Source organism: Hoplias malabaricus, chromosome 14 (genome assembly GCF_029633855.1).
Source record: "Hoplias malabaricus isolate fHopMal1 chromosome 14, fHopMal1.hap1, whole genome shotgun sequence".
In the NCBI taxonomy this organism is placed as follows: domain Eukaryota; kingdom Metazoa; phylum Chordata; class Actinopteri; order Characiformes; family Erythrinidae; genus Hoplias; species Hoplias malabaricus.
In genome coordinates, this window is record NC_089813.1 from 30,689,332 (window position 1) to 30,716,437 (window position 27,106).

The following is a 27,106-nucleotide window of genomic DNA, read 5'->3' on the forward strand; positions in this document are numbered from 1 at the left end:
GAGGGATGGAAGAGAGCTGATGGTGAGGGCTAAAGATTAGACTGGGCAGGGTGCTTTGGGGTCAGGAATGCAGTACGATGACCGATATTAAAACTCATCAGCTACATTAGAGCTCAGCGTGGCCAGCCATCAAGCCAGCTTACTGGGCTAAAATAAACCGCCTGTCTCGAGGCACAGGGGAAGCTGTGTTTTAGGCAGCCACCCAAAGCAAGTCAGCCAGGACTCAGTACAGTAACGTCGGCCAGGACGAATCAAAAGCTCCTGAGACAGACCGAGCATGCATGTGGGTTTCGCATAGAACTGTCTTGTTCTTTTGCCTGTTTTGCTGTTTACTTTATAATACATTGTTGGCCAATAGACTGGCATCTTAATTAACCTGTGGTCAAACGCTGCACTCCCCACAGAGCCAATGCACGACAATGGCACTCAGACAATCAAAGCCGAGGTGGTGGAGCCAATTGCCGAGCCACAGGAAGTATGCAGAGAGGAAGCCAACACTAGCTCCACCCACTCCCCCTCCCCAAGGACTGTCTATACCTTCAATGATGGAAAAGTAAGAGGATGTGTGCACGTGTGTGTGTGATACACAATATTCTGTTGGTTCTGTCACCAGAGCCTTCATTATTGAAATGAGCCTTCAGTTTCTGTTATGTATTCCAACTTGTATCATCTCATACTCAAGTCTGTGCATATTCTTGAATCATGGTATTCTAATGTTCCAGAAGTTTATTCATGTTGATCACTCGCTGGTATTTTGAAACGGGCCTTCTGCTGGAAATGAGTACCAGCAATCCATGATTGGCTAAATTTAACACTTTGCATAACTGGGTTACACCATTTTTCCTGTGGTGAGGGAGTGTTGTATCTAAAGACAAATCCTGTAGTATTTTATATATGGGTAAAAACTGCCAGCAGTAAATTATGAAAGTATGACAGATTGCTCAACTGGGCAAGTAACTTTCAGTACCAGTGTCTGGAAAGAATATTTCATTTACTCTGGGACGTCAGACAATGTTTGGACGACTTGTAAATGTTAATGACTTGTTAACATTGATTCTGAATCGTGATGTTTTTATTTCACCTACCACTAGCATACAGCAGTCACAACATGCACAAGAATAACAGCAATGCAGCATTTCAGACTTACAGAGCAGCCCTAGTATGTGTATGAATGACACCCTTCCTTCTGCATCCTTTTGGAACTGTCCACTCATCATTTATGAGTATTCTTGCTTGAAGCAGTGTAGTCTTTTGTTCAGGCCTTTTAGTTTTCTCTAATTGGCTATGAATCTTCCATCCCAATAGACATTTTAACCAGGGCACTTGCTGTGATATTGCTGAGCCCTGTTAGCAGAGAGTGGGCCCATGTTCACCCTTATTTCCTCCTGCCTCCCATGACAGGAAGGAATTTGTGTTACACGCTGAAAGGGTTCTCAGATCAAGCGTGAAGAACAAAAGCAAATTAGGCCTTACACACCCGCACATTCTCCGTATTAATTATTTGTACCACAGGAGTTGTGATGAGTGATAGGTAGCTGCAGAAACGCAAATCTCTTCTAAGTTAAGAGCAGTGAAAAGCTTATCTGCTGGCCGGCAGCCTAAAGCACATTAGTTGTATTGGGGGAAAAGCCTCTGGAAGCTAGCCGAAAGACTTCTCAGGGTGACAAAAGCAGCCAGCACATTACCTCACCTATAACTCACCAGCCACCCATCAATCCACCTGATGGCTTGTTTGGCGTTGTCCTCCACAATGTGACTTAAAAGTCAACACTCTGGTCTGGCGTCTGTCAAAACACATTACTCCGCCTGCTGAACCCAGGGACCCCAGCTCCTGAATGTATTTATGAAGCATCACTCACATAGCTTCATTTCTGCATTGGTCTCCAAGGATGATTGGAGAAGGGAAGGCCTGTTAGACCAGCCCTCTACATGTCTGCACCAGATGTCTTCAACTAGTTTAGTGTCCAAAGAGTTCTGCAAAGCTTGGGGGGGGGGGGGGGGGGCTTTTAACTTAACTGTCTACTAGAGTGCAGTATTCTGAACCAAATTAATGCCTATTGCAATAGGACTTGCAGTATATATACATTACTTGCAGGATTTATGCAGACAAATTGGCTTGTGTAACTTTTATATAATAAAATTATTTACATTATTTGGATTGCATAAATGTTTCATCAATAGACACCACAACATACAGGAATCAGAAACTCATACTATGTGGACTGAATGGATCACATAAGCACATTTTCAGTACTTTCAGTTAGCAAAAGCTGTACTATGAATGGCATTGTTTGCTGTTTACTGGGCCAAATTTACATTTCATAAATTAAAATCAGTTTGTTATTTAAGTAACATGTATGTATGAATGAAGAGGGCTATTTAGCCAAATATGTCTTGTAATCTTGTTCCATTATGGTGTAGGTGTAGCAGCAGTTGTGTGGATGCAGTGCATTTTGATTAATTGTCCAGCCTATATATAAAAATGTATGTGTGTGAGAGACTTTCCATATGTTCTAGGCACTACTGACTTTCGACATTATGGCAAACTAAATAGGGCAGCTCTAAAAGAAGATATTGTCTTTGTGTGCATGCTTTTGTTATGTAATAAATCTTGCTGGTCTGTCCTCCTCTAGGTGCATTTGGGTGGGGGTATTTGGGTGGAAGAGGAGAAGTGGCATCAGCTTCAGCGTACACAGGGTGACTCCAAATTCACCAAAAATCTGGCTGTCATGATCTGGGGCACAGAGACGTTGAAAAACCGCAGTGTGACAGGAGTAGCTACAAAGAAGAAGAAAGATGCTTTGCCTAAACCTCCCCTATCGCCCAGCAAACTCAAAATTGTTCGAGGTACAGTTGCATGCATAATGTAACTTTGTAGTAACGTTTTTTTAAAGCATAGTATGATATTTGAGTATGAGGTGGACCCTGATGAATTTAAAGTATACTTTACATTAGGGTTGGGCAGTATAATGATAAATGATAATGATATGCCGTAAACCGCGATATTTAAAAATGTGGATGGTATCTCAAAATGAGGGCGGTATTTATGACGTGTGTGGTGTGACCAATTTTTGTTCTGCGTCTTTAAATGTTGGCTAATATTTTCATGTGCATTTAAGAGAATTACAGGGAGGGGGCGCAGTGGGAGCTCGTTGACTGCTGATGTAACAGTCTGAAAACTAGTGAAGAAAAACACAAGCCCCGTAGCCAACTGCAGTTTAGCACTGAGTTTGGTTTAAAAGAGAGGAAGAAAGCTGTAAACAGACAAAATCCTTCACTTGACTTTGTGCTCACAGGTATATGGCTTTATCCTCTAAATATGTGTGTTTTGAGCCTCAGTTTTCGGAAAAATCTGTTGTGGGGTATCTACAAGTGCTTGTTAGTGCCAGCTGTGCTTCTAAACAGTGTAGAACCGGCTTATTTTCGAACTATTCTGTTCCTTCAGCACCCGTCACTAAAATTTTGCTCTCTGTGTTTTATCATCAACACGTGTGTATCGGTGTGCACTGTCGGGCTGTGTTAGCTATTTTGAGACCGTATGAAGGTACGAAAAATGTTGATACCGCCCATCCCTATTTTACATGCATATATAAATGCATTTATATACATATATAAAATTTTTGCTTGGCTTCTGTGTTCCTCTTCTGGTTCTTGGATGTAGACATTGTATAAAAAGTTTATAAATTAATACACAAGTGCTGGACCATTGTAGGAAATGTGTTATTATTTATATAGTAGCAGCTTTGGAGAGAATGAACAAAAATTGTTAGAAATTCTTGTTTTAAGAGATATGCTTCCATTAATCCAGCAATTGCTAGGATCAGTAAGGTATACGGATACTTTGATTTATAATTTAAGATGTAAAACGGTTATATAATCCTGTTTTAATCCACCAAATTACATGAGAATCTCTTCAGTAGTAAAATCCCAGTGGTAATCCAAGTGTTTTGTTTCAGAGTGTCTGTACGACCGTGTGTCCCAGGAGACAGCCGACAGTGCTGAGATCACACAGCGGTTATCCAAAGTGAACAAATACATCTGTGAAAAGATCATGGATATCAACAAATCCATCAAGAATGAGGAGAGGAGGGAGTCCAAGCTTCTGATCCGGCAGACGGTGAAAATGGAGAACTTCTCCTATGACGGCGTTTAGGGCCTCTGGAGTTGTCACCATAGCTCATCCAGCTCTTCATGGACAGCAGGAGGGAGAAGAGGGTTCACGTGATCACCTGCGCTGCCATTTGAGATTCTCACTGAAGCCCTAAGCGAGGCCTTTTTACCCTTTACTACCCCACAACACCTCACTGCATTACTGACAGCTTCACTCACAGCCCACACTGCCTGCCAGAGTTTGTTGGTATGTGTATAATGAATGAATGTGGGACTTGGGGAGTTTTATAAGCTTTAAATGGGGAATTTAGCATGGGAGGGGTTGTTTGGTTAGATATCAGAAGTGTGTGCTTGACAGGAGAGATCCTATAAATCACATCAGAAAAGAATGTGTATGGCACATCAACAGGTGTTCTGTGTCAGAACATGTCCTAATTTCCTTAAGTGATCAAAGGTTTCCCTTCAGAAAAAAACTGTTCTGTTTTGAGGAGCATGTAGTAAAAATGAAACGCTGGTATGTGTCAGGAAATTTAGTCTTTGAGGCATAAAGATGCACCTTCAATCAGGGTCAGACCCTGTATCGTCTTAATGGAAATTCTTAATCAATCGGTTCATCAGTCAGTCAAAGCCCAGTTGATCAGATGTTTTGAGCTTAAGCCAATTGACGGTAGCATCATGAATCATTGATGGAGTTTTCTGTCATGCCAATCACATTGGGCAATTTTAAGGTTTTGCCGTCCATAACTCAAGATGCACACAAATGAGCATATTTGTCTCATTGTTTGTTTGGTTTGTTTTTATTTTTTTTTGTATCTGGAAATGTGTCATCTGTGCCTATATTTGTGGTGGCCCATTAGAACATTTGCGCAAGATTTTTTAAAATTAGACAAAGCCATGCTGCAGCCTTCCGCACACAGCACGTCTTACCTCACACAAAATGAGTTTTAACTTTTAGACTTTTTTCTTTGTAACAGAATGTTACAGAAAGGCAAAGCCTATTTTTGTTATTAATAGCCTAATAATTATAAAAGTATTTAATACATTACAGTAACCGTAGACTTGACTTCACGTGGTAAGCTTTAACTGTTTGGTTACTTTAATAAGAAGTCATTTATAGTTTGTAAACGTGTGATGTATTAAGCCTTTAACAAAACCTAATGCCTGAACAAAACCTCATGCTGGTTTATCTTCTCTGGTTTAAGCAGGTCTCTTCGTTACCACGTAATCTGCTGTGCTGAAACGGGTAATTGTAGAAAGTAGCTGCAGATATTGTTTAAGAGGATCCATGGAAGAGAATCCATGCCCTGTATTTAGGAGTAGCCTCTTAGTCAATATTCATAGATTTCTTTCTAAAGATTTTTTTTTTTTTAAACAAAACCAGGCAAACCTATTTTTGCCAGACCCAATTGTTACACAAGCGTCACTCAAAATGGTGTGTAATGGACAGGCAGTCATTCATGTGGGTCCAAAATATACATCCTAATTATTATAAATTGTTGGCATAATTTAGACTCATGGGTAATGTCCATACTCATGGTAATGTCAGCATAAATACGACATCTGTTATGTTTCAGGTAACTTTTAGTTTGACTCTGCCTAATAAAGGAAACACAATTAATTCTCAGCCGTGAAACACAGATTAAACTAACATCAGAGTTTAAAATGTTTCTGCAGTATATTGTGGGAAGACAAATTTGATGAACGTTGTTACATCAGCATTCTAAACCGGAAATTCTCTGACTGACCAGGGACCACCTAAAGACCTAATTTATTAAATGCAAACTCAAATCAGCTTATATATACAGGTCATTTCAACAAATTAAAATATCATCAGTTAATTTATTTCAGTAATTCACTTCAAAATGTGAAAGTCATATATAGATTCATTGCAAACAGAGTAATCTATTTCAAGTGTTTATTTCTTTTAATATTGAAGATTATGGCTTACAGACAATGAAAACCCAAAAGTCATTTTCTCAGAATATTAGCATAATCAACACAAAACTAAGCCTTTAAAATGGTCCCTTAGTTTGGTTCAGTAGGCTTCACAATCACAGGGAATACTAGTCAGTGATGGACAGAAGATACAAAGTATCAGTAATCCACAAAGGGTTATTGCTAAAGAAGCTGGATGTTCAGAGTGCTGTATCCAAGCATATTAATGGAAGTTGAGTGGAAGGATAAAGTGTGGTAGAAAAAGGTGCACAATAAACAGGGGTAACTGCAGCCATGAAAGGATTGTCAAGAAAAGCCATTCAAAAACTTGGGGGCCATTCACAAGGAGTGGACTTGTTGCTGGAGTCAGTGCTTCAAGACCCACCACACAGATGCATCCAGGACATGGGCTACAGGTGTTGCATTCCTAGTGTCACTGAGACGATGCCAGAAGCGTCATAGCTGGACCAAGGAGAAAAAGGATTGGGCTGTTACTCGGTGGTCCAAAGTCTTGTTTTCAGATGAAAGTAAATTTTGCATTTCATTTGGAAATCAAGGTCCCAGAGTCTGGAGGAAGAGTGGAAATGGCACACAATCAAAACGCAATGAGGTCTAGTGGGAAGTTTCCACAATCAGTGATGGTTTGGGGAGCTGTGTCATCTGCTGGTGTTGGTCCACTGCTTTATGTCAAGTCCAAAGTCAGCACAGCTGTCTACCAGGAAATTTTAGAGCACTTCATGCTTCCCTCTGCTGATAAGCTTTATGGAGGTGTAGATTTCATTTTCCAGCAGGATTTGGCACCTATCCACACTGCCAAAAGTACCAATACCTGGTTTATTAACTATATTATCACTGTGCTTGACTGGCCAGCAAACTCACCTGAGGAAGATGAGACCCCGTCTATGAGCCCCCACCAAGTATGGAGTGCATATACTGTACATACGTTTCAGTAGGCCAGCATTTCTGTATTACAAATTATTTTTTAAATTGGTCTTATATAATCTACTTTTCTGATATAATGACTTTTGGGTTTTCATTGGCTGTAAGCCATAGTCTTCAACATTAAAATAAATAAGCGCTTGAAATGGATCACTCTGTTTGCAATGAATCTATGAATTTCACTTTTTGAATTGAATTACTGAAATAAATACATTTTTGATATTCTGATTTATTGAGATGCACCTGTGTGTGTAGTTGATATTTGCAATGTTTCTTGGATTTGAAAAAAACAGCACTGTAGAAAATAATCACAGGCATAATAGTGATCAGATAATGATGTAATTGCAACAAGCCTAATTACAGTAATATTTAAAACAGAGACACGTGAAACAATACAGCTTTAATTAATATTACTTCTTATATCTGCACTCACTGGAGGAGGCTGGCCTGCTATGCAGTCAGTGGGACAAAAAGCAACTCTTGACACCATACCCACCCAATGGTACTATCGTCAATCGGCAGTGGTTACAGAACACAACCAGACAAAAGTATGTTGCATGCAAGCCTGAACCTTACCATTCAACATGGTTCACACCTGTTTATTCATTTCACATTATTTCAGGTCAATTTGATGGTGCTAATGCGAAGAAATGTTCGCTGTTTTTTCTCAGATGGTTGGCAAAACATGTTTAACATTAAACTTGGAAAATCTCTTTGCATGAATATTTTTACTTCTTAGCAGTATACGTCGCAGTCCTGTTCTGTTTTAAAGTGGTTTCTCTAATGCTTTTTGCAAAGAAAAGGATACATGCCTGATTTAACTGTGATTTAGTCGTATTGGTCTTGAAACAGGCCTTTTTTATTTGATTGCCTATGTGTAATACCTGTTAGAAATCAAAACTAAAACTCTTTTTTTTTTTTTTTTTTTTTTTTTTTGTTGGTTCTTTTTTGAATTTGGCAATCATTGGGAACTGTGTTCTCCAGGTTTTATAGCAAGCTGTGATTGTAATACGAGCTGATATTACTTAAACTGCACTTTGGAGTGTGAGTGTGGAGAAGTGGCAGGCACAGTGTGTGGCTGTGGGTAAAGCTGTCGGCAGCGCTTGGTGTTAAGTGTTGGTCTCTTCCTTCAGACCAGACAAACGGCAGGGTCCCCACTCTAAGCCTCCTGCAGGGGGCAAAATTAGTGGGGATGAAATAAGGTATAGTGACAACTTCCAGTGAGCCATGCCATCTATGCTTTTTTTTTTTTTTTTTTTTTTTTTTTTTTTTTTTTCTTCTCCCCCCATCCCTCCCTGCTATATCTTTTTGTTTTGCTTTTCACAAAGGGTTTATGTGGATGTTTTTTTTTTCTGTTTTTTTTTTTTTTTTTTTTTTTTCTCTCTCCTCCAAATAAATTAAAGGCCTCCTTGCTGCAGGTTTGAGTTTTCGACTGTGATGACATAACGCTAACTGTGAATCAACCGCAAGTCTGCCTCTCAAGTCTGCCTCTTTCTCCTCACTTTGCATTCTATCTTTCTTTTTCTTGACCTTCAAATACATGTATTTTCTTAGAGATATAGTTTGGTTGGGGGGACTCCTTATTGTATATTTGGAAATATATTTGGATCATGATATCTTTATTATGGACATTTCATAATTTTTATCCATGCCGCACCTTATTCTGCTAAGCTCCTCATTCAAAGCATGTCGGTCCATTTAAATCATAATACTGTCTTCTACCTTTGCCTATTCATGCACAGTTAAATCGTTTTCACTTTTAGTTGTATGCGTCTTTTCTTAAGTATAGATCATGTCTAAAAGAAAGCAGGGCTCGTCACAAATGCATTATCGTTAATGGAGTGCTGTCAAAGAAGGCAAACCATATCTTAAATTACTATTGCTAATTTATGGCTGTCACAGTTATCACAGTGCAACAAGAGCTCTATCACATCACTGTGAGTCATTTGTTATTGAGAATAATTTCATTTTTTGTTTCATTTCCCTATTTTGAGGAAGTGCACATATAATTGAAGCAGGCGTAGTCACCATATAAGACAGCACTTTAATCTTAAGAAAAGCTATATCACAGTGATAGGCAAATATGGGTCTTAATGGGTAGAAATAATTACATGGATATGTTAAGTCTATTTCAATATCTAATAATGAGATGATTTGTAAGTTATGGGTTGCTTTTGGGTAGTGAATGATTTTGAGGTGTTTCTCATCAAATCTGTTTCCACGCTAATGTTGAACTTTTCTTTTTCCTTCTAATAGCGAATGAGAAAGTTTAGCACTTTTTTACCACTCCATATTTGGGGAGAAATCCTGTTTTTACTTTATACATCCGTGAAAGATATATTTACCCTAACTGTTTTCTAAAACGTAACTTACCTCCAATATGTCAAAGGTAATTATGACACAGTTGGTGAAAAGGTGTGGCTCAATCTTATATTGCTCTGTGGAGTTTATTTTTCCCTCTGTTGTATGTAGATATATTGTGTGCTCTGTGCTATATATTGGCCCGCTAATACATGCTATTCTGTAATGGTTTGTGGGTACACTGGAAAACATCTGCTTTAATTAAGCTGATGATGAATGCTAGACAGAAGAATCTGTTAGTCCTTGTGAATCTTTTCAATATGAGATTGTGGTTTGTCAGTGGTTATGTTGCCTTGAAAAGAATGAAAACTTTCTAAGTAATTCTCTTTTTGACAGCCACTCGGTGAGTGAATTTGGGCTGGACAGCTTTCACATGCAATATGGCTGGGAGAAAAGTAATGTCCCTTCAGTTGTGAACCCTAACAGGGGGGAAAAACGTGACTGTGAAATATTTACATTTACTATATATGGCCATGATGAACTGTAGTCATCACTTGTTAAAAGCTATATAGCAAACCAGTACACCTCTCTGAAACTCTGTCTTCTGGTCTGCACTAGTGAAATTCATCTGTCCTCATGTTTGTGCCCATGCTTTTGAGTGGCTGCATCACAGTGGTGCTTAGCTTTTGAGCTGCTTAGCTCCCTAAGGATCCAAAACAATCTGGATGCCAAGAAGACCTGTGCAAAGTGTCTATATGGAATCATCATGCCAGATGCATCACACTTGGTGGCTTTACAATCAACAGATGCGTTTGGTAATGTTGAGGTGTTTTTCAGTGAGGTTTATACCGTAGTATGTGAACGTTTGTGGGTGTCTGGTATTTTAACTTGGCCGGGTGGTGGGTGAATATAAGCCAAAGTGGAATGTCGAGTTAAAAAGCTGGTGATTGGTCAGCTTGATATGAACTTGCACAAAAATGGCCCTTGCCAAGGTTGTTGTCCAGAGTTATCTAAGCTCCATTTAAAAAAAAAAAACTAACAAAAAAAAAAGAGGCTAAATATATTTTTGTTTAAATTGTCTTTCGAAGTATGAGATATTACCGTACTCGAATTTCCATAGAGATTGCCATGGTCCTGTTGCGCTCTGTTTCATATCAGAAGAGCATTAAGCTTTTGATGGCGTGTTTGTGCATACTGTTGTTTTAAATGAAATTTGAAAAATTCATGTTTTTCTTTTGTTATCCTTTGATTATTTTGTTTTTGATGCCAAAAACGGGGAATGGGGGAATATTTTAAAAAAGGCAAAAAAAAACATATATATATATATATCTACATGCTAGTGATGTATAAAAATGTAGTACTGCTTTTGACCTGCTTTGTAAAGCCACATGTAGAGATTGTCAGTTAAATGCTGAGGACCCATCCACGTGTTACACAAAGCTGCCCAGTAATCCACTGTAACACTTCTGACATTACACTCTGTTTAAACTCGGCTAGTGGGTTTCACTTCTGTCAGGTATCATTGCCTCACTCCTCTGTAGTCAAAGTTTCTCTCAGTTCATGTTGAAATAATTCAGGGCCCAGCTCAGAGCAATTCATTTTAAACTCAGCTTTACCGTGATGAAAAGTATTTTTGATAAAATAAAAAAAATAAAAATAAAAAAAGTATAATCAAGTTCAGGTGATTTGTGGGCAGTAATGATACGTGTACAATCACAATCCTACCTCATTGCTTTTCATGTCTCTAGTTGTGTGCGCCATCCATAGGACCTCACTCAACACATGCACAGATTGTAAATAAATCAGTTTTTATTGCGGATTTATTTTACAAGAAATCCCTCTTCGTACATGCATTTTTGAGTTGGATGTTATACATCATCAGTATATGGTCTCGAAGCTATTTTATAACCTCCTTTTTAGTCTGCCTGGTTTGAATAGGAGCATATCTTCTACCTATCAGAATTCAGTGGTTCTGTCCATGTTGTTTCTGCAGAAATATCAGGAGATTTCTTCTTCCTGTATTGATTTGGTTTGCTCTAGCTGATGGTGCTACCAGCACACGTGTGTCATTTACCTCAAACGGTGCTACTTTTTACTGTGGTGGATGTCATTTAGTGTCACGTGATCAAAAGCCAGTTATTTCTATTTGATTTAGGATGAAATCAGGACACATGCATCTTACTAATCACAGCGCACATGCCATAGAACTAGGTATAAACAGGATACAGTTCAATACAAGTCAATGTATGTCACTGTTAAATAGTATATGCAGTTTATTCCGGGTCGTTGATAAGAACAGCAGAGTGGAATGCTGTAGTATGTTAGCCAATCCGCACAGTCTACCTACCTTAATCATACTGGGCAGTAGTGTTTTAGAGTAACGTGGTCCTCAGCAATGAACCGATTCAATTCCACTATAGTTACCTCCTCAGAACGATAATGTGAGAATGATACACTGAGAATATATTTTAGGTATTGCAGTACTCTGCAGTGTATTGTAGAGGGTTTGTATAACTTACCAAAGTGGTTCCCTCCCAAAGACAGTTCATTTGCAGTGTCTTTCTTAAAATTGTTTGATGACAAAATGATAAAGGTTTTCTTTGATTTCTCTATTAATCTTTATCCTACTGGCTCTCTGTAAATATTAGTTCAATTAGCTGCACTGACATTTCCATAGAAGTAATAGCAAAATACGGTCGACCTAAATATTTTACCAGGAACATGTCGTAATAACACACAGATAATGGATTAAAATTAGAGCCACCATCTGGGGCTATGCGAGTAGTGAACGTTTTTTTTTTTATTATTATTTAATTTTTTTTATTTTATTATTATTTTTTTTCCCTTTTAAAACTTTTTTTAAGATGTCAGTTCAGGATGACATTTCTTCATATTAGGTAAAGACTGAAATGTGTCCTGAACGCAATGAATTGACCTCAGAACAATTACTGTTTCGAATCAGCCATTGCATTTAGCGCTCCGTCCTGTCGGTTCACATTTCATATCTTTATCATCTTTATTCTTGCTGCTGAATAAATATCTAGAAATCTATGTATATGTACTTAACAATTTTTTTTTCCAGAAAGGCATCGATAGTGAATGTCTTCTAAAATAACTGTGAACATGCTTTATCTTCAGGTGGTGGGTTTTGTGGGTGTGGTCACTTCACACACACTGCTTTTGCAGTATTCATCTTTTCACATGTAGGAGAACACGTGGTGAATGTCCTTTCCTTTGTGTTGTTGTTGTTCACACCACAATCCAAAGGCAAGGATTGACAGTTCTGCCTGGTTTCTCTGACCTGGACGGAGCTTCGGTTTCTTGAAAAAAAGCACTTGGTTTGGTCAGAGATGCTCTGTCTAAACGTTTGATATGTAACTGTAGGCTTAAGCTGTGTGTGAAAAACCAGGCCTTTGCTGCCCCTCGTGTTTTGCTTCCTGCCAGACTTAGACAACCAGAAAAGAAGACCATTTCCTCACCAATCAGTCCCTCTCCTCTCCGGTGCGCGGCTGCCGTGGCCGGTCAGCATTAGTTTGTTGTGTATGTGCTGCAGTCCAAGTACTCTTGTCCTATGTACAGATCAACGGAATAAATTCTGACTTTTATTCTGCAAATAAAAGAGCCCTCTCAGGGGTCATCCAGTCCTTTTGTCTGTCTTCCTGTGTGTGCATGTTTACTACTATCGGAGCACTAAGAGTCCAACGGTTTCGAAATCATAATCAAACAAAGAAAACAGTTGCTGACATCTTAGCTGTTTAATAAAAAATAGTTAGAGGCAGCAGTGCTTCTCACTCCTTGCACATTAGTGATACGATGGGGACCTACACTATATTGACAGGTGGTATTAATGTCATGGCTGTTTGATACAAATTGATATATGTAGAGATACAGAATGCATGTGTGTGTTGCTGCACAAGAGCCTTGTATTCCTCCAGCCTTCTGTCCACTCTTACCACTTTCCAAACAGTACTTTTCCTTCTTTATTGATAACGTTCAATAGCGTATGAGGCGCCTGCAGCCAGCTCTGGCCGTCTTTACTTTATTTGGTGTGTATTATGTGAAGGATCAGTTATCCCTCATCCTGCAGCTTTGACTTTGGAATGGACACACACACACACACTCAGGCTGTGATGAGCACGATGGTGTGTGTGTTTGATGTGTGGCGTAGAGGCGAGGCACAGTGCGAGAGGGCTTGGGATTAAAAGCTAGATTGATCTAAGTGTCAAAGAGAGATAAGCACACTGGGCTGTCTGATTTATTGGGGAGGCAGTGAGTTAATATCAGACCACCCAGCATCTTTCACACACGCCCACACACACACACTGTCTGCCCTTATAATATACCACGATGTCTATAATGACCATTGTGAGTAAGGATTTATATAAAATGACTGGATTAAAAAGTATATATATGAAAAAGGATGATAAGCACCTTGCTTCAACCTGAATGTATAAACATTAAAGAAGGACGTATGTGCAGGTTTGAGGGATCATTTTTAAACATACTTTGTTCTGAAGGGAAGTAAACATCAATGGTTTTTAACAGGAGTGTCATTCTTTTTCAAAAGTACACTAAATGACATTTGCCATTTTCAATTGATTAAAATCCATGTCCAAAAATGCAGAAGCATGGTATTGTTTTGACATTGATTGTTTATCATGGAGGCGCAATGTTCTGCAACTGCTTCTTCATGTTCAGGGTCACAGTGGGTCCAGAACCTACCTGGAATCCTTGTGCACGTGGTGCCAATCACTTTCACACAGCCATTCCATTCACTGTGTGTTTTTGGCTTGTGGGCAGAGTTGGGCCCACCCAGAAGAAACCAGCACAAACACGGGGGCAGTGTGTGAGTGACTTCCAAGCCATTTTCACAAGGTTCTGAATGCTTAAAGTTTCCTAAATGGTTCTCGCATCAAACCATTACACGATGAAAGTTCTTTTATCTGTAAAAAGGACCCTTTGTCGTTTACAGATTAACCCTCCTCTGATCCTCCTTTACAGAGCAAACATTGTGTCTTCCATGAGGCTGCTTCAACCTGTTTTGGCACTTTAATTTTGCAGCGAACATAGCCTTTGCTACATGTAATATACCTTGTGCAGATGCTGTTTCTCTCTCTCTCTGTCTCGCTTTATCGTTCTCTCTCTGCCCAAGGGGACTGCTGAATGTCATTAGCGCTAACTGTGTCCACATGGCGGTAATGTATTGCAGTGAGGGATATTGACAGGGAGATGATTCAGTATAGTAATGATGGATGAAGCTGACGCTGTGGGCCAGCACACGCAGGGCCATACGTGCTCAGAGAGAGAGAGAGTGAGGCTGCTCAGAACAGTGTGTTCCTCTGCAGCAACGCCACCGCATCCATTCCTTTTAGATGAAACTGAAATGCTTCAACTGCTTCTATAGAGATGCTTTTCCGGCTTGCTCTTCTTTTTCTCTTGATATGCCGTGAAGGTCACAAAAGATGCAGCTTTATTTGCAGCCTTTTCCATTTGCCTTTTAATAGCATTGTTTCTTCTCTATAGAACCCCAGCGCTCCTAGAGATCCTTTTGTGCTGAAGAATGCATTTAAATTGAGTGGAAAGAATAGGCAGAAGAATTTTTCTTTCTCATTGCTCCAGTCAATCAGGGGTTCTTCATTGTCTCCTGACTTTATGTGCATCAGAATAAAGCCACATATAGTCATCACCTTCCCCTGGGGTGGTGCTACTACCATGCATTAGACCAGAGATCCGCTACAATACAGTCGCTTACTATTAAAATGCGCAGAAATGGCCAATTTTTACGCAGACTATTACTGTTATTACTGCTGGATGTTTTCGGCTGAGACTTCCCCCGGGTCCGATTCTTCTGACTGAAAAGTGCTATTAACTTTATAAAAGTGAGAGAGTGGGGGAGAGGAAAAGAGATAGATGAATGTATTGGAGGAGTAAAAGATTGCAAAGAAGGATGTATGCAAGTGGTCCTGGTTTAAAAAAAAAAAAAAAAGTGCTTGTCATTGCACCTTTGAAACCCCCTGCGACTCTGAGCTCTATTTTTCAGCATCTTTCTGAAGCCAGACGCATGCTGAACATGGAGGTCTTTAATCTTCCCCTTCTCCCTTCTCAAGCCCAGCGTCCATCACACAGCAACAGGGGGGCTTCATGTATCATCCTAGAAGCCAGTTGCAGCACAACTCACACATCATCTCCCCACTGGGGGAGGGTCTAATTGGGCATCTGCTGGGATGGGTGTTCCAAATAATGAAACGGTCTGTCTCCACCCAAAAAAGAGGTTTCTTTACAATTGAGAGGTGTTACATAGAACCTGAAAATGCTTCTGCATGGATCCACCTCGGAAAACTGGCACGAAAGAACACACTGTCAATCCATGTACGTGTCTGATGATCCACTTCTGCAGCTACATGCTTAAAACTTACTGCCACTACTCACCCAACAAAGGCTGAACCTAACTGTGCTTTTCCATGGAGTGACTTGAAGATGCGTTGAACATACATCGGTAGACTCTGAGAGCCTTAAGCAGTTTTAGAACTCCAGCCTTCTAGGTTTTAGCCCATGCTTCAAGTGTCATCTTTATCATCTCTGCTGTTGTTCCCTTGGGGGCTTTAAACATCTTTCTTGTCCAACTACAGTTTCTCCCTCCCACCATCATATTTTAAAATAATGAACAATAACTTTCATTTAAACTAAACAGGTTTTCTCACAAGCAGTTTGTGCCCATAATAATATTCATATCTGATATTGTGCATGCCTCTTTATCCCTACAAAGAGACTCTGCAAAAGCCTCAGCAGTGGTAACAGTTGTGGACACAGGCTCACCATCCCTTATCGCAAAAAAATAAATACTACAGCAGAATAAAATGAAAGTAAAGAAGCCCCTATTAATATAATGGACGGCAAATAACTTTAGGGTCCTTGTGATTTCACCTTCACTCAAACCAGTCCTTCATATGTGTGGCCCCACAGCACTGGGACTCCCTGGCGCTTTAAGAACAACTGAAGCTGTCCTTTTCAAATAGATTCAGTTCAGTTTTATTTACATAGTACATTTTGCAACTGAATTTGTTAACTGCATCCGACAGAAAATGTCTGAATATGAGGAAGAAACCTTGAGAGGAAGCAAAATTCAAAAGGGGAACACATCCTCTGGTCATCAGCACCAGAGTGAAACAGTAAAACAATAAGAGCATTATGGATGAAGATTTTGCATGCATTGTTAATCCATAATTCTTTATTCATGCTGCTAAAATTGTTTTCCTCTTTCGCTCCAGTGTTGGCCTGTGTTGAGTCCTGGTTCCTGTCACAGAACAATAGCTACATTTACATTACAAACCTCATTAATCAGTTCAGATTATTTGCTCAGGTTGGATTTAGCCTTTTGTCTTTACTGTTCACATTTATAAATGTAATTCGCTGTCTGTCTGTAATGTGAACGAATCTGTCCCTGCAACAGCATGCCTGCACACACTCTGTCCGAAATGGGTCCCAAAGCCCTTGGTAGTGCACAATTTACGACCTTCTACAGCCAAGTACTTCATGATATGTCTAACACGACTCTATTCATGCTCAGCTGTTGGGATGCCTACTTTCTAAAATCAAAATAAGATGCAGAGGACAGGGCACCAGTATGCACTTGTAAACCCTTTTCGACTGTAGTCAGTCAGATAAAAAGCTTTTGTTGTCAGATATTTATTAAACCAAATGCCATCAGGACGCTCAGTGCCTGTCAGTAGCCTTTTTGAACAACGGCAAAGCAGAATCTGTCCATGAATTATGCAAATACTGAGTTTAATAAAACTATTATTTAAAATTGTTTATTAATTACAATAAGATCTGAAGTGGTCTAGTTCTTTCTGGTCTCAGAGTCTAAAAGACAGTCTTGTCCTCATTACATTATCATACGTCCAGTCAAAATGTCATAGAATGAATTGCTTATTTAGGACTCATTTGTCTTACACTCTGATAATGGTTCGTTAATGTTATTGTAATCCTCAAAAGTGTCCGTAGATGTGACGTAGGGACGGTTGGCAACACCTATGACCTGCACGGCTCCTTTTCTAACATTCAGTGCATTATTTTGCTTCAGAAGATCACCTGCACGGTGCACTATGTAGAAAGCACTGAGCCTTTTGAGACACATCTATCTTGTAGCTGTCTGTGCTGACCGATGACGACAGCACTAAGTGCATACAGGCAAAAAAGACACATGAAGTGTGATGTGCATGTGCCCCTTTTACATTCATATCACATGCCCTTGAATCTGTTATGTACCTGATCTGGGACCACATATGAAAGTCACTCAAATCCTCAGATCGCATCTTTGTCTCATTAAGGCAAAAAAAATCAGATTTGAGTCACTTCAGCCTGACTGTGTGAATGAAGCCAAACTGAATCTGCCTTCTACAATTCGGCAGAAGTTTGTAGACTGCACAGAAGCTCAAAGAGCTCATGCGTTTGTTTGTTTATTAGTCAGGACCCATATTTGTATACTAGTGCCGTATTCGTTTGTTGTGATTCACAAACCGGTTTTAAAAGGAAGTTGGCTGCCCGTAGCTAAGTATTAATCGGAGCTTCAAATACATCATTTATAAGCTTCACCCTAGGGGCAAAACGCAGGAAAACAGCATCCCATGAAATCTGCAGGTGAGCCACGGCTGTAACTCTGTGCAGGTAGATGATGTCGGTCCGGGCGGGGGGGCTGGGTGGTGGTCTAGCAGCGCTGGAAGCGAGTGGTAGATTGATGGAAACTGCGCACTAGTGGGAGGTTGGAGAGGGAACAAGGAAATGAATAAGATCACAGGACGCTGCTTAAAATTCCATGTGTCAAGACCCCAGCACATAATAAACTGTTGGACTCCTCCAGTTGCATGTGTGCGGCAGAGTCAGCAGAGCAGTTAATACAGTAAAGTATACGGGGAGATTGTAAGTGGCAGCTTACACGCGCACACTTCTCCGTCCTGATATATATACATGAAATTTATACATGAAAAGGCCTGAGGCAACAGAATGCGCTTTTCCGCTTGAAAGCTTTGCTGAAATTTGTTCTTGGCGGTCGACTCACACTGCGCCACCGCAAGAACCGATTTCGTCTCAATGACAAGTTCCAATGAATCGATATTTTATCTGGGCCTCTTGTGCACTGGCTTCTTCTGTTTCTCCGCTGTTGTAGTAATTATCTTTTAAGGAAGGTCGTTTGCTCTTAGCGCGGAGAGGCCGGTAAATGCCATTAACCTGGACGCACCCTCGCCAGCAGCTCTGCTCCATCGTCCCGAGACTAATCAATGGCAGAAATCTGCTTGGGGTAAATTGTTTTTTTATGGCTATGGTATATTGATGTGAGCCCATTGATTCAGTACGGCCCTCAATGTGAACGAGGTTAAATACTTACTTTTGAAGAAGAAGTAGTGGAAACTGGGGGGAAAATGCTGTAGACAGTATATCAGAGTGATCTCTTTCTCTTTCCCCCCATTTTATCTGTGATTAAGTCTTTTAGTGATGTTTCATTTGTCAGAGCAGAGCTTTTAAAGCTCTGAGAATACTCTATAAGGACTTTTTTCTGACCATTCTTTGAAGTCATTAGATCTTCATCAGTCAGGGATGCACACCCAAATAGCCTTATCCCCAAACACTTTAGTTTGATTAATATCCCTCTATTTAGCCAAACAAATTTCATTGGGAGGTATCATGGGAAGCAGGTTTCTGGGAGTGTTTGTTAGCTGTATTGTTGGCTTATTACCCGTGACAGGCTCCTATTTTCCTTTCTGCCCTTGTTACTTGCTGATATCAGGGCATTGACAGGGCCTTGATTGAGTTGTGTTATATTCTGGCATATTTGGGCTTATTAGAATTAACTGCTCACTGCAAAGGAAATGGGTTAGCAGGCTGATCTCTCTCTCTCTCTCTCTCTCTCTCTGTCTCTCTCTCTCTCTCTCTCTCTCTCTCTATCTCTCTCTCGCTCGCTCGCTCACCCATTCTGTCTGTCTGGAGCAGAAGGCTTTCTAAATGACTTCGATTAATGCAGAATGCTCCCTCAATTAAAAAATCCAAAGCTATCATGAATTTTTCATACTCAGAGCGTTTAAGCTAATTATGGCACAAATGGGGCACTTTGCGGCGAGGCAGCGTGAGCCGAGCTGACATTGACGGCTAATGTCACTGTCACAGGACCTCGCACTGCTGTTACGCTAATCAACATACCTCCTTAATATTCCTGATAGTACACTCCCACTTTACCCCCACCAACCCCCACCACTACCATATATACCTGTACCGTCCAGCCAAACAGTTAGCCAAACTGTGTGTGTGTGTGTGTGTGTGTGTGTGCTGGGATCAATGGTTATCAATGGTCGTGTGTTCTTTTGTGCTGCTCTTACAGTTTTTATATTTCTCGCCTGTTTGGCTTATTCTTGGAATACAGATTTAATATGAGCAAATAATGACTTATTTCTAAATACGGTATTGACATGATTACAATTAATGATGAAGTATCCAGAAATAATACATGCTGAGGTTCTGTGTCTGAATAAGGTTTAGAATAATGTTAAGTCAGTTGTGCCTTAAGTCATTATTACTTTTTTTTTTTTTTTGCTTGCATATTGCAATGTGGGCGGCACGGTGGGGCAGCAGGTAGTGTCGCAGTCACACAGCTCCAGGGGCCTGGAGGTTGTGGGTTCGATTCCCGCTCCGGGTGACTGTCTGTGAGGAGTTGGTGTGTTCTCCCCGTGTCCGTGTGGGTTTCCTCCGGGTGCTCCGGTTTCCTCCCACAGTCCAAAAACACACGTTGCAGGTGGATTGGCGACTCGAAAGTGTCCGTAGGTGTGAGTGAATGTGTGTGTGTCTGTGTTGCCCTATGAAGGACTGGCGTCCCCTCCAGGGTGTATTCCCGCCTTGTGCCCCATGATTCCAGGTAGGCTCTGGACCCCCCGCGACCCTAAATTGGATAAGCGCTTACAGATAATGGATGGATGGATATTGCAATGTACCCAGACTTTTCTGTCTTTAAACTAACCGAATAATGATTTTGACTGAGAAAACAACTATTCTTTTCACCCAAATTTCAATATAAGGCTGAAGAAATGAACTTGCCTTGTGTTTTGACTGATTCACTACAATTGGGTCAGATGTCCATTTTTATAAATTGGATTTTAAGCCAAACAGTTCGAATTGTACATGTTGTGGGTTTGAACAAAGTCTTTGAAATGTGTGTAATTATATTTTGCCTTGTTTTAGCTTCAAAATGTAAGAGAGGATGACTGACAGCCCGTCTCAGGTTCAAACACTAAATAATGGAACATTCTGCCGTCCATCCCCATGAAAAAAGGCTCTCTTAAAAAAGCAGGGGTGCTGCACGGGACCTAAAGGTGCTTCTGCACGAAGACCCCTGCTGAGCTCCATTTTAAACAGCGAGGGTCTCTGTAGACTGTGTCGGAAATTAGCATAGTCTCTGGAGGTGGAAAAGAAGCAAAGACTTTTAAATACTTTATTGGGTTTGAAGATTCAGATCAGATGAAATATTCATGGGTTCTGATTATTCTGAGATTATGAGTGACGGCTCATCCAAAGTGATGAGGGATCAGAGCATGTAAATAATGCATACTTTCCATAGAAAAAACATCAGATTGTTCTGTGATATGAGAAAAACTGAGGTTCCTGTATAATTAAAAGCTGAAATTTTTTTGTTTAGAAGTTTACCTTTAAATCATCTCTTTAGCAAAAAAAAAAATATCTATATATATATATACCCAATTAAAAAATGTGGTCCAACTTTATTCTGAACAGGTTTAATGAGATATACACTGTACACAGAGAACAATTTCAAAAAAATAATTAAAATCAGAACAAACACAATAGGGTTTCAAGCACTTCGTGCTCAAACCCCTAATAAGAAAATAGAATAGCTGCAATACCCAAACTTTCATCATCCACCAATTAAAATAAAGCAGTTAAAACACCAACCAACAGAGAGCTTAAGGAAATTGTAACATTGTTTCTTCCAGTTTTTCATTATTTCAGGGAATATTTGAAAAATATTAAAAAATATCAAGAATTAAGTGTGTTCAAAAACATGTTGGTTTTAAAGTGTAATGTACAAACCCCATTTCCAGAAAAATGGGACATTTTTCACTGACAAATATTTAAAATGAGATGCTTGCCACATACAGGGGTTAGACAATGAAACTGAAACACCTGTCATTTTAGTGTGGGAGGTTTCATGGCCTGATGGCCAATCTTCATTAACTGCACATTGCACCAGTAAGACCATGTGCATCCAATGGTTCAAACATTGTGTCCTGAAGGCGGTGCCGTGTATCAGGATGACAATGCACCAATACACACAGCAAGACTGGTGAAAGATTGGTTTGATGAACATGAAAGTGAAGTTGAACATCTCCCATGGCCTGCACAGTCACCAGATCTAAAAATTATTGAGTCACTTTGGGGTGTTTTGGAGGAGCGAGTCAGGAAACGTTTTCCTCCACCGGCATCACGTAGTGACCTGGCCACTATCCTGCAAGAAGAATGGCTTACAATCCCTCTGACCACTGTGCAGGACTTGTATATGTCATTCCCAAGACGAACTGACGCTGTATTGGCCACAAAAGGAGGCCCTACACCTTACTAATAAATTATTAGTTTCAGTTTCATTACCCAACCCCTGTACTTCACAAAGTAGGGTCTGGGGCATATTGTGCACTCTTTAATCACTTGGGAACTGAGGAGACCCATTGTTAAAAATGTTTTTTTTTTTTTTATTAATGTAGCATTTTTGTCCATTCTTGCTTGACACAACAGCTACATACTGCTGCTCCTGCTGACGTGCCATAAGAGACCATTGTAACATCCATTACTAACATTATACTCACAAACTGAGTGGTGACATTTTTACTGTTCATGAAAAGGCTTTTATAGAGGTTAAAGCATCTGTTTTGTTTTTTTTAAACCAATCAAGCAGTGAAGAAGTTTGTCCCACCTGAAGCATTTCAAAACTGTGAAGCACAAAGAAGAGAATAGAAAGATTCACAGAATGAGGAATATTCTGATCTTTGCAAAATAAAGTAGGTCTTGTGTTTTTTAGATTATTGAATTTCTTATAATATTTTTACATCAATCTTATAATGAGAACTATTGAATATAGTCCAATCATCTCCACTACATAGTCACCAGATGTGGGAAGCTTTCTCTGGCTGAGATGTCATTTTTGCAGTGGTTTTAGGCAGTGAATTTGAGTCAGAGTCAATCCTTCCAGGACGAAGTGAGAGTGGATCATTTTTAAACTCGCCTTAAAAATGGGCAGCGGTCATTTAGGGGGCTGCTTTATTTAAATGGTAATGCAGGGGGGCAGTTAAACAGGCGTGGCGAAAGGCAGAGCTGAGAGAGGACTTCAAATAAGTGGCAGCAGCGTCCAAGCTTAGAGAAGAACCGCAGGAGTTTATCTCTGCTCGTCTCTGTCTTTTAACCATGCTGCAGAGTTTCTCATGGAGATGACATCTTCCCCTCTGTTACTGAGAATAATTAATTAGACATGATAAATTATTCCATTCTCAATCCATCGCCACCATCACCATCACACACATAGACATGCACACATACACACACTTATGGCCTTTTGTGCGTGTCAAATGAGTATTAAAATTTCAGAGCCAGTGTGATTAGTATGCTGTGAGTCTGTTGGCATGGCTCTGAAGCTTTTGCCGGACAAAAGCCGCTAAGTGTCAGCCATGAATCTGTCTGAGGATGTGAACTTTAATTCACTGAGACCTGGAGAAAGTAGCACTTCGCAGCCCAGCGGAGAAACACAAAAGCTTTATATTAGGCTGAAGTGGCCTCATTTGCCCTGCCGCTAGCTCCTTTTGAGCTCCGTCTTAGCCGTGAGATTGGCCTGACTGTACACCAGACAAGCCAAAAATAAATAAAATACCCCACACAGCCAGGGTTCATTCCCGAATTCTACAAGGAAATAGACGCTGATGGGTCTTAATCTCAGCTTTGTAATTATATACTTTCTCCTCTAAGCTCTTTTTGTTTGGATGACGGCTGGATGTGAAGGCAGGGTCTTACTCGGAAAACTTCTGCAGCGTGCTACAGAATGCTAGCATGGATATGAGCCCTCTGGTACTCGGCATTTGCCTGCACTATAGGACCACCCTTCATTCACTTCTTTTCCAGTTTAAACTGGCTTTACGTACAAGATCAGGATAATAAGTTGAGCACAAATGTAGCAAAAAGATTCACACCAGTTAGCTATTTTTTTTAGTCTTAAGAGTCCAAGCTTTGCCTTCATCACAGTCATTTTCTTTGGGGGAATGCCTTTCAATTTTTCAAAGATATATCTTTGGACATGTTTCTACACCCCCAAAGTTCATTTACATTCAGAAGTGCAAGGTGGAGTGGTGTATTAGAGGGGAAAGAATGACTTGTTTGTATGTGAGATTTAGACAAGTTTTTTTCACTATTTGAATGGAACAGAAACTCATTGGTAACTTGAGTTGCTTAGTTTTATTGTACTTTAGATCTGTTTACTTTTGTGCAGTTAGCCGTCCCCTGAAACTGGAGATATTTCCACCTTAAGTGATCTGAAACAACAAAAATATGTTAATGATACCCACCTATGGAACAGAAATATAGAGCAATATCCTCATCCTGGTTTGTGCTTTTTTGACATTTGGAGTTCTCTTTGTTGTTTAAAAAGACTCTAGATGCCTTTTCACTGATGTGGACAGAAAGAGAGAGAGAGAGAAATCCTTCCAAACTGGAGTGAGACCGTATTTTTTCGTGCCTTTGCTGACACCTGGGCTTTGTATAAAACACATTAAACAGGTTTCCAGGGTGTACACAGACCTGAGAGCCAGCGGATGATGAAGAAACAGCTTCTGAATATTATAAAGAAGTGTTTTTTGATTACAATCGTGAATGTCGCCTTTAATGAAACATCTGTGTGAGTCCAGGAATGAGGAGCAAGGAGCGGAAACGGTTCTCTTTCTTCTCCGTTCTCATTTACACAATAATATAACCAGTCAATTTGCTCAATTTAAGTAGGTCCAGCGTTGTGATTGGAGAGTCTCACATGAGGATGTGGGGCAATTCTAACGTCACTGCACTCTGTGAAAGAAGCACCACAAAATCAGAATGGCATATTTGATATGTTCTGATTTAAGCGGCCCCCAAAAAAAGAATGGGCTCTTATTCTTTTCCCTCCTTTATACAAGTGTATTATCTTATCGCTAATCTATTTTTTGACTGTTTTGATAGTAATTTTGCACATTATTGTATATATTTTAGTTGTGTGTGTGTGTGTGTATGTATAAACTGTGGCAGTGTTTGTGTGCGCTCAGAGATGGAGGCCATTTGAGTGGCCGTCACTGGCCTCCCTGAGGGCAGAGAAAATGAGTAGGAAGAGAAAGATGGACTGAGAGATGGGAGAAGGTGTGGCACACAGGTAGGAGATCAGAAAAGGCAGAGAGTGGAAGAGAGAGGAGAGACAGAAAAGGGTCAATGAGGGAAATGGAAGGAGCAAGTGGCAGAGGAGAGAGAGAGAGTGAGAGAGAATGGCTAAATCAGCTAAATGCACTACATACTGCAGTTCTAACAATCTGCAAATGTGTATGATTTATAATTTGGATTATTATATACACTATAAATATGCATAGAGTCTTGATTTGTATATTATACATTTATTTTTTTTAAATAATGTAGGGTGACCAGACGTCCTCTTTTACCCGGACCTCGTTTTTAGACTTAAAAAAGGGCGGAATTTCACAAACGTCTGGGATTGTGTTTTTCTGTGCTTACATAGAACCTCAAGAAACTTCGTTCACAAACTAGTCCCGCCCTCCCTTACTCCGATTGGTTCACTTGAGTGAGAAAGGGGTGTGGTGAAGTAGCCTAAAATCTTCTGATTGGACGGTCTGACTGTAGAGCTACCGTTATTGGTCGATATCCTTCTCTGTAAACATTTAATTGGTCAGTCTGCACGTTAGTAGTCATCCACTACTGCCCCCCCCCCCCCCCAGGGACATGTCCTCTTTTTCACCATCTCAGATCTAGTCTCCCTATATAATGTGATATTATAAAATAAGTGATTAAATAAAAATTATCTATGTTCAAGGTTTTATGAATATAATAAGCCAACACACCCATGAGGGGCAAAACTGCAGGAGCGGGAAATAGGGGCAACCCACCTGAAAATCCCAAATCTCTCCAGATTCCGATAACTATGGGCCCAGTTGGATCATGTACAGAGTGACATTTATCTGAAGTAGGCATCTCACCTCCGTCTCTCTAGTAACCCATGTACCAGACCTCCCAGAGCCCATGTCCCTCTGGAACCCATCTAATCTTTGTTTAACCCCTCTGGGCCCCACTAGAGTGTGCTGACTGGGTGCATAATGTGAAGGTTCTTTAAAGTTTAGAGATGTTTTTACACACCCAGTTAATAATTTCTGGGAAGACATTCATTGCAAAGTACTTTAATACATCAGTATTTTTGCTCCTGGGCTCCCCCTACATGTGTAGAGTGTAATTCACTTTTACAGCACTGTCCTGAAATCAGGTGGGGAGAGGGAGGTGGCTTCCTAACCTTCTCCAAAGGTTACATAGTGCTGTTTCTGCAGGGCTGAACCTGGAGTAGCAAGGACAGAGGCTGTTTTCTAACTATTACTGGTCAGTGAAGCATCACAATGATTTGAATTGGTCGTTTTCTCACAGAGAAGGAGGTTAATTTCTTATATGGGCATGTCACTGACTACTGATGTGGTATATGAGGTAGGTCTCTACATCAGATTTGTACCCGGCCTTGTGTGTATCTCTATAGGAGGAGTGTTGGAGGCTGAGACTAGTGATGAAACAACAGCTTTACCCAAACTGCACTGTATTTCTGATAGTGGAGGCATTTGGGATTGAGCTGGAGAGAGAGGACAGTGAGTGAGAGAGAGGAAGTGGCAACAGTGTGACTTCCTGCTGGTCTCCTGGACGTGTGTCAGCTCGGCTCTGTTCTCTCGGGACGCCGCGGAAACGCTGCCTGTCACCTCCCGTCTCATCACACGCACATTCTCTTTGCACTCTCTCTCTCTCTCTCTCCTTCTCTCACACCAAAAACACACTTCAGGTGCGTGTCCCAGAAGGCCGAGCAGGGCCCTGTGCAGAAGCCTGTCACAGAGCTGTGTGTTCTGTAGCCGTCTGAAGGCTTCTGGCTTCTGCTGCCGCTCTCCTGTTGATGGGGGCTGCCCTTCTCTGTTGACTCGTACACTCTATACACACACTCCTGCTGTCTGCTCTCCGGGCTTCTCTGGGTGGAGTGTGAACGGCGTGACAGTAAAGAGAGCGTTCTGTTCAAGCAGAGACGCCACTGGGTTCACGGCGAGAGCAAAGCTGTCTCCAAGCCCTGAAAGCGAGGAGAGAAAGAGCCGTGGTGTGTGTAAGCGGTGGGAGGCTTGATGGGAAGTGAAGGCAGTGTGAACACACTCCACACACTCCAGCAGCCTACCCGCCAGCCCTGCACCTGCATATAATCAGGAGGAGTTCTCCCACTTTTCTCACTTCTCTCAACTCTACAAAAAGGAGCTGGACCAAAGAGTTTAAATCCAGATCAAATTGTGTTTTCATAGATCCATTAGCAACTGGGCAGCACAGTCGCAGTCACACAGCTCCAGGGAGCTGGAGGTTATGGGTTCAAGTACCACTCCGGGTGACTCTCTGTGAGGAGTTGGTGTGTTCTCCAAGTGTCCGCGTGGGTTTCCTCCGGGTGCTCTGGTTTCCTCCCACAGTCCAAAAAAAACACATCGGTAGGTGGATTGGCGACTCAAAAGTGTCCGTAGGTGTGTGTGAA

The 27,106-nt window shown here is 40.7% G+C and overlaps 1 protein-coding gene across 12 annotated transcripts in view; it reads left to right on the forward strand.

Moving 5' to 3' along the window:
- The window catches only part of LOC136666513 (cytosolic carboxypeptidase 6-like), a 416,314-nt gene that overhangs the window by 314,071 nt on the left and 75,137 nt on the right, over window positions 1-27,106 (forward strand). For 10 of the 12 annotated variants that reach the window (XM_066644734.1, XM_066644730.1, XM_066644731.1 and 7 more), the window contains 3 exons: window positions 405-553; window positions 2,634-2,847; window positions 3,957-5,936. The exons of the other annotated variants lie outside the window; for them this stretch is intronic. In XM_066644734.1, the coding sequence (XP_066500831.1) occupies window positions 405-553; window positions 2,634-2,847; window positions 3,957-4,153 (560 nt within the window). In that variant the 3' untranslated portion in view covers window positions 4,154-5,936. Of the gene's footprint in view, window positions 1-404; window positions 554-2,633; window positions 2,848-3,956; window positions 5,937-27,106 lie in introns of those variants that run through there. 12 annotated transcript variants of the gene reach the window in all.